Below are 8,369 nucleotides of genomic sequence, written 5' to 3' on the forward strand. Positions count from 1 at the left end.
AAATAAAGCAGATGAAGAAGACAGGGACTACACCCCAATTCCTCCATCTTGCTTCCTATCTACACCATACTAATAACCCCAAAACATAAATTTCTCACCCAAGGAACATAGTATAGTACTCTCTATTACCTATTCCACACTTTGGGAAATTCTAATCTATCTCAAAGTCTTGGAAGTCCTCTCCATGGGTGAAGTTGAAAGGCAGTGTTTCTCTGGGGGTCAGGACCCCTCAGAGCAGACAGAGAAATATTCCCTTTGCCTTGGATCCCACACATTTAACCTAAAATCCTTTAACCCTTAATATGTGAAGTTGCCCAAAAATGTTCCAGGTAAGTAGGATTAGAAGGAGGAGAAGGAGAGAACAACAGAAAGTCAGAAGATTCATAGAACAACACACACTTAGGTACCAACTGCTGGGGTTCCAGCATCGCGAAGAGAGGAACCCCAGGAGAAGGCAGGATCCAGACCCTGGATTGCCCTCGTGCCCTGGCTTTTAACCTCCTGAGCCTTCATGGGCCCGCCCCAGGGGTGAGACTGCCAGTTGCAAGTCCAGTCAGAGCCATGGGAGGCACCAGAAGCTGGTGTGTGATTGATTGACAGCTCTGCCAAGCAGAACTATGTTAGCACTGCCCGTACTGTGTGATTGACAGCTCTGCCAGGCCAGGGCTTGGGGCAGGGCTCTGGCCCACCACAAACCAAGGCCTGACCGGGCCCTGGCCCCACATGGGCATTCTGAGCATCCCAAGGTGTCTCGGGACATCGATCTCATCCAGCCGCTGACAGCAACCATGATGACAGTACAGAACCTCATGGAATCAAGGGTCAGTTGTGACCTCATGGTGCCTCATGGAATCAAGGAGACTGTTGTGCAACTCAGGGGCAGTATGGCTGCAAGGGTCAACAATCAAACACTGGGGTCCATAGAAACAAGGAACCTTTGTGACACAGTGAGGCTGCATGGAGCCAAGGGAATCCTGTGACTCTGTTGGGGCTCATGAAACCAAGAAGCCATTGTGACACTGCAAGACTTCGTGGAATCAAGGAGAATACTGTGACAGTGTGGGGACCCATGAAATCAAGGAACCATGGAACAGGTCTGCCTGCTTTGACCTCCTGGGGGCTGTTTGACAGGTCCCACTGAATTTGACATGTCAAGGGCCACTTCTCATCTGACTGTGAAGCACTGGGGCTCTGTGCTTTCCTTCCCATGGAAAAGAGCTCTCTTTCTTGTCTAGGCTTCTATGCCTGAAATTAGGATTCCACCTCTAAAATTCCCTATATGCAAGGGTTTCTCCCAAACAAAATCTGCCAGTACAGTCAAGTGTGACGAGACTCGGCCTCTGGTGACTGCCTCTAATCTGCCCCGGTGCTCGGTTGTTTCCTTCCTATGTAGACCTTTGTGAAAATGTGGGGGGTTGTGGAGCCAAAGGGCATTGTTACACTGTAGGAACTTGTGGAACCAAGGGAATCATTGTGACACTGTGAGTACCATGGATCCAAGGGGCCATTATGACACTGTGGAGTCTTGAGGAACTATGGGGGCCATTGTGACACTTTGGGGTCTTCTGAAATGCAGGGAACATTGTGACACTGCAGAGTACCACAAATCCAAGGGACCGTTGTGACACTGGAGCCTCATGGAACCAAGGACATCACTGTGGTTCTGTTGGGCCGCATGGTCCCAAGGGGCCAATGTGAAGCCACGGGGCTTTGTGGAACCAAGAGCCAATTGTTGCATTTCAGGGCCTCATGGAGCCAAAGGGTCATTGTGATCCTGCAGGGCACTGTGTATCCATGGAGAAAATTGTGGCATTGCAAGCCCCATGGAATCATGGTGACCATTGTGCCACTGCAGGGCCTCACAGAACCAAAGGGCCATTGTGACCCTGCAGGGCCTCATGGAGGGAAGGGGCCATTGTGACACTATGGGAACTTGTGGAGCCACGGGGATCATTGTGGTACCACTGGAGCCCATGGAACCAAGGGGCCATGGTGATAAAGAGGAGCTTCATGGAACCAATAGATCATTATGATAGCCTGGGCTTTTGGAACCATGGAGACCATTTAGATCCTTAAAGACTTGTGTACCCAAGTAACCATTAGGACACCAGAGGGCATCATGGAAGCAAGAGAACCATTGTGACACTGCAGGGCCCTGTGGAACCAAGGCAACGTGAAATAGGTGTGGCTGCCTTGGACTCCCAGGGTTCACCTGACAAGACTGGCCGACCTTGGAATGTGGAAGGCCACTCCCATCTGCCCCTGAAACACTGGGGTTCTGGGCTTTCCTTTGTATAGAAAAGAACTGTCCATCTTTTCCAGGTATTCATGGCCAAAACTTGGATTCCACCTCCAAATTTCTGTGTATCCAAGGAATATTGCCTGACAAAAGTTGCCAGGACAGACAGGTGTGGCTGGTCTTTGACTCCTGAGTGCCAGCACTTACCTGTTTTGCAAACACTGGAAAGGTCTCTGTGCTTTTCTTTTATGGAAGAAAAACATCCCTCTTCTCCAGGCACAAATGTCTGAAATTAAGATTCCACATCCATAATTTCAAATATCCAAGGGTTGGTCCAAGCAAACCCACCAGGACAGACAGGTCAGGCTTGCCTTGGCCTCTGGTGGTTCCCACTCATCAGCTTCTGAAACATGGGGGCTCCGTGGTTTCCTTCCTATGGAGACCAATGTGACATTTGGGAGCCTTGTGAAATGAAGGGGCCATTGTGAAACTGCAGAGCACCATGGATCCAAGGGACATTGTGACACTGTAGAGCCTTGTGGAACCAAGGACATCATTGTGGCTCTGGTGGACCGCATGGTCCCAAGGGACCATTGCAAATCAGCAATGTGAGAGTTAGCCCAGCTGTAACTCAGAGTCAGACAGATTTTACCCCGGAAGAACTGGACATGAGTTTCAAGTCCCAGGAGTCATTCTTTTAACTTAGGGTGAGCTTGAGAAGTCCCCCATAAGCCTTTAGTGTTGTTATGCTACGTTGTCCAAGTTCTACTCCCCTATTGGTTTATTGGTTACTTATTTCTTCTATATGTTATTGTTCTAGTTTTCTAGCCCCAAGCATCTATGTTGTTGCTTCCCCCGTTACTTAGGTATTAAGATCCTGCACCTTGCACTGTGCTGGAATTCTCCATGTTTATTGTTTTTAACCCTGTTATTAAAGTTCCTTTTAAACAACTTCATTGATCCTGCTCCTTTGCATTTTCACCACCCTCGCCCTGAAGTCAGGGAACCAGAGAGGTTTATTGCAGCCACCTTCATTGGGACATTTGGCACCCGAACAGGGACCATGACATTGAGGTCTCCCCGTGTCAGTCATGTCAGCTGGGGTTAGCTGATGGATAGGTCAGAGCTCCCTGGGATTTTGGATTGTGACAGATTCGGCAGATTCATCGTTGCTTCAAGGGACCTTGGCCAGGATCAGCAGGGACAATGACGGTTTCACCTGCATCGGATTGCAGGTGGGTTTGGGGAAATGCAAGACATTCATTGCCCATTTAGTCACTGTGTTTTTACAGAATGCACCATGTCCCATAATTAATTTGGAGTGTTCCAGTGGCTCTTCCCCATTAGGCAGAGAAAGAGAAAAATGGGCAGCCAGATGTCCAAAGTAGAAAGGAGCATATATGGATGCTGTCATTCTCACTGATCATGACAAAATATTTTCAAAGAACAAATTAAAATCAATCATGAGGTGGATCATTAAAAATTTTCCAGATTCCTCTGCTGATGAAATCCATACCACTGAATTTTAGGACTCAGTGGGAGTTAAACTGTACAATTTTTGATCACAAGGGACCCCATTGCACCCTGCATGCTCCCCATCTTCCACACCACACAATACCAGCAAGCAGTGTGTTGAAAACTCAATCCGTTGGTCACTCCTAACTCAGGAACTCCCTCAAACCTGCCTTTCTCAAACCTTTAATGATGGTCCAAGATGGCAATGGCCATGCTGTCTTAGAGCATCATGCCCTGGAGACTCAAGACAGAACGAGCCAAAATATGGCTCAGGAGCCTGACCACCCTCCCTCCATCTTGGCTCCTCCACTTCCTGCTACCCCAACTTTTGCCTCTGCTCTGAAAAAAGCTCCAGACTCCACTCACACAACTGCGGGTCCTGCCCTCACTGTCTATCATTCCCTCTCCACCCTGGACCATGCCTCCAGTTAAGGAAGGAGACTGGCAAATAGCCTCAAAATTCCTCATTGCCCTGTTATGTTATGAAAAAAGGGGTCAAAATCCCAGGTATCAGCCACTGGTTTGCAGGGAAATCAAGGATCTTTGTATCTAAAGACCATAGGAAGGACTTACCTTGATTAATGACCTAATGAGGGCCATGTTTACAGCACATGTCTCAACCACCTATGATTTAAAATATATTATGTTGTTGTCATTTACAGAATACACCCGGTGGGAAGAGGGATGGAAGTGTTTATTATGCTAATAGCAATGACTATGATAATAATGAGGCAAGGGCAGAATTGACAATCAACAATCTAGCTGGAGAAGGACAACACAGCCTACAAGATGATCAAGCAGTAGGCATCGCCAGAGAAGCATTGAATGATATCAAAGAGATGGCTTTGAAAGCTTTAATCCAGGTATCAGATGGTAGCATCCTCAATCTGAAATACTTTGGGTGGCTGCAGCTAAAGCTTTAGGACCGATAGACCATCTTGGGTGCCTGTTAAGTAAGCAAACCAATGATATCTCCCTCACAATGAGTGGCCTGCTCTCAGACATAAAGACCATCAAACATGCCACCTTGCAGAACAGCGATAGAGGTTTTACTCTGGGCACATGGCTGTGTACTCTCTGAGGGCATGTGTTGCATGAACCTCTCCATCCACAGCGAGTCAATCCACAAGAGCATTCAGGTACTGAAGGAAGGGTTACAGAAGCTTCAAGTAGAAAACAAAGACTGGTTCAAAATACTCTTCCAATCCAAGGGTCTAAAGGGTTGGATGATGTCTATCTAAAGCAGGACGATTAATTGTCTTAGGGGTTGTTCCTGTATTGTTAATTGTCCCATATTTGTTTGGATGCTTTTAGAAAGTCTTACAAAATTCTTTCAGTTCCATCTCTGTAGTAAAACAGAAAGGGGGAAGATACCCAACACAGGATCCTCATGGACACCTTGGACAACAGAATTGGAGGCCAGCATGGCACAAAAACCACTCAGATAATCAATTTCGGAATGAAATTCCTTAAAAGTACCTAAAAGCATACTAAAATCCATAAAGTACCTTAAAAACCTTGAGTATCTCAAGGCATTAATGAGCCCCACTGAGTGTCAGGACAAGGTTCTCCAGGGACTCATTAAAGCAGATAATTGGGGCCATGATTGCAAAACCTCTCACACAGTGTGTATCAAAAGGGAAACACCAAGTACCTTAAAATAACTGAAGTACTCTGTAGTATTAATGAGCCCCACTGAGTGTTGTTACTGAGAAAGCCTCTCCAGGGAATAATTACAGCAGAAAATTGGAGGCCATGATTGTACAAACCTCCCAGAGACTCCAAGGCAAAAGCCAAACCCAAAGTTCTTTGAAAAACCTGCAGTCCCTGCAGGGAGCATTCAGGAGCCCCCAGGGCCATTGCTGAGCAAGGCTCCCCAGGGACTCCTTCCAGCAGATCCTTGAGGCCACTGGGATGTGGGCTAGGGGGGGATGCTGATGGCAGGACAAGGGGCTGACAGTGCCCAGCCTGGCTGGGGCTGTGCCAGGAGGCCCCAGGGCCTCAGGACAAGGTGTCTCCTCACAGCCCTTGGTGGCACAGACCCTGCTGCTGTGCCCCAGGGCACCAAGACTTGGCTTCTCTTTGTCCCCACCTGTCATCACTGCCTCCAGTTCTCTGCTCTGCCTTGGGACACTTTCTCATTTGTGCTCCTCAGTGGGACCCATTAAAAGTCCAAGAAAGTTTGGAGTTGGATTCTGCCTTTGGAGTTCTGCAGAGGTTTCTTCAGCTCCCTCTCAGGGACTGATGTTCAGGGCCTGAGCACAAAGCCCCAGAGGCTCATTAAAGTCCTTGTGCTATGTCTGTGCTGCTGAGCTGGGCTGGGCGCCTGGCACAGAAACAACTCCTGATAACCAAGAACAGCTTCAAAAGCACATTTCTCTTGATGAGCAGCTCTTCTGCCAGCCCAGCAGGGCTGGGGCACTGCCTGCAGCCAGCCCGGGCACAGCACAGAGGCACAGAGAGCTTCAATCAGGCAGGGCTGGGAAGGGGCTGAGAAGTGCCTGGGGCACAATCACTGCCAGCCCTTGGCACAGGAACCTCTGGCTGCAGGACAATGCAGCTGCAGCTCCTGGAGCCATCTCCTAAAGCTGGAACATCCCAATGCCTGCAGACCCTGTGAGTACATTCTCTGATTGTCTCTTGTGCAGAGCAGCCAGGGGTGCCCAGGGCTGTCGTGCAGAGCAGGGTCCTGCAGCCCAGGGCGCTGTGCTGGGGCAGGGACTCTGCTGCCTGCCAGGGACAGCTCTCAGCCAGCCCTGGCAGCTGCTCCCAGCACTGGGGGACAAGGTCTGGGTGGGAGGAGACAGCTGGTCAGGCTTGGAAGTGTTCTCCTTTTGTGGGGAGGGTGCTGCATTGTTCAGGACTGCTCCCAGCAGGGCATTTGACTGCAGAATATTTCCAAGTAGATTTCACAGGGAGCATAGTGAAGCAGGGGCTGCAGAAAAGGGAAAATCCTGCTTTTTTTAAACCACTGGTCTGGGTTGGAAATTGCACATAGACATTCATCACTCAGTTAAGGTTGGAAAATTAAATTCTTTGTGATCTGAATAAACCAGGCAGCAACAGCAATCAGCACAGGACCCCAAAGGCGCATCAGTGTCGCTTTTCCAGTTTCCTCAGGGTTGCTCTGACATTGCCATCAGACCCTGCAGAGCCAGAGGTGCTCCTGAGCAGTGCCTGAGCTGGGAGGGGTCTGCAGGGCAGAGCTGAGACCCCAGGGCTGGGCTCTGGCAGCACTGGCAGGGCCCAGCCCTGGAACCAGGAAAGCAGCTGCTGGCAGGGACAGCTCCAGGCAGCAGAGCCCTGGGCAGGCAGGTGGGAGAAAGTGCCCGCAAGATATGCTGGGATATTTAAAGTCCTCTCCAAACCCAACTATTCCATGATTACTTTTTTTACAGAGCCCCATGCCAAGACAGCACAAATGTCCAACAGCAGCTCCATCAGGCACTTCCTCCTGCTGGCATTGGCAGACACGCGGCAGCTGCAGCTCCTGCACTTCTGCCTCTTGCTGGGCATCTCCCTGGCTGCCCTCCTGGGCAACGGCCTCATCATCAGCACCATAGCCTGCAGCCACCACCTGCACACGCCCATGTTCTTCTTCCTGCTCAACCTGGCACTCAGCGACCTGGGCTTCATCTGCACCACTGTCCCCAAAGCCATGCACAATTCCCTCTGGGACACCAGGAACATCTCCTACAAAGGATGTGCTACACAGGTCTTTTTTTTTGTTTTCTGTGCAGCAACAGAGTATTTCCTCCTGACCATCATGTGCTACGACCGCTACGTGTCCATCTGCAAACCCCTGCACTACGGGACCCTCCTGGGCAGCAGAGCTTGTGCCCACATGGCAGCAGCTGCTTGGGCCAGTGGCTTTCTCTATTCACTGCTGCACACAGCCAATACATTTTCCCTGCCCCTGTGCCATGGCAATGCCCTGGGCCAGTTCTTCTGTGAAATCCCGCAGATCCTCAAGCTCTCCTGCTCCAAATCCTACCTCAGGGAATTTGGGCTCATTATGTTTTCCATTTCTTTACTATTTGGTTGTTTTCTGTATATTGTTGTTACCTATGTGCAGATCTTCAGGGCTGTGCTGAGGATCCCCTCTGAGCAGGGCCGGCACAAAGCCTTTTCCACCTGCCTCCCTCACCTGGCCGTTGTCTCCCTGTTCATCAGCACTGTAATCTTTGCCTACCTGAAGCCCCCCTCCATCTCTTCCACATCCCTGGATCTGGCCCTGTCAGTTCCGTACACGGTGGTGCCTCCAGCCCTGAACCCCCTCATCTACAGCCTGAGGAACCAGGAGCTCAAGGCTGCAGTGTGGAGACTGAGGACTGGATGGTTACAGAAACATTAAACTGCTGTTAAATTTCTTCCAATCACTTCTAATAAAAGTCAATTTTGATAATTTTTGTTGGTTTGCTTGAATGTTTTTTTTTCTAATTTTTTAATATAGACAAAAAAGAAATGTAATTGTTTGTGCCATATCTCATTTTGTTTCTCTCCACCTTCCCTGTGGTCACAGACTGTGTCTATGAGGGGCGTTGCTCTCAGTGCCTTTAAATGAACTAAAGGACCTCCCAGCAAAGTTTTCTGCAGAGATGCCCTTTTGTTGCCT

The 8,369-nt window shown here is 49.4% G+C and overlaps 1 protein-coding gene across 1 annotated transcript; it reads left to right on the forward strand.

Annotated features, from left to right (window-relative positions):
- Positions 1–7,286: 7,286 nt before the first annotated feature.
- On the forward strand, positions 7,287–8,108 carry LOC135460801 (olfactory receptor 14J1-like; the record flags this gene model as incomplete). The annotated part of the gene is made up of 1 exon (XM_064737734.1): positions 7,287–8,108. A coding segment is annotated over one exon (822 nt), but the record flags the coding sequence as incomplete, so codon positions are not given.
- Positions 8,109–8,369: the final 261 nt, after the last annotated feature.

This window comes from Zonotrichia leucophrys, unplaced genomic scaffold, assembly GCF_028769735.1.
Source record: "Zonotrichia leucophrys gambelii isolate GWCS_2022_RI unplaced genomic scaffold, RI_Zleu_2.0 Scaffold_101_159032, whole genome shotgun sequence".
Taxonomy (NCBI): Eukaryota; Metazoa; Chordata; class Aves; order Passeriformes; family Passerellidae; genus Zonotrichia; species Zonotrichia leucophrys.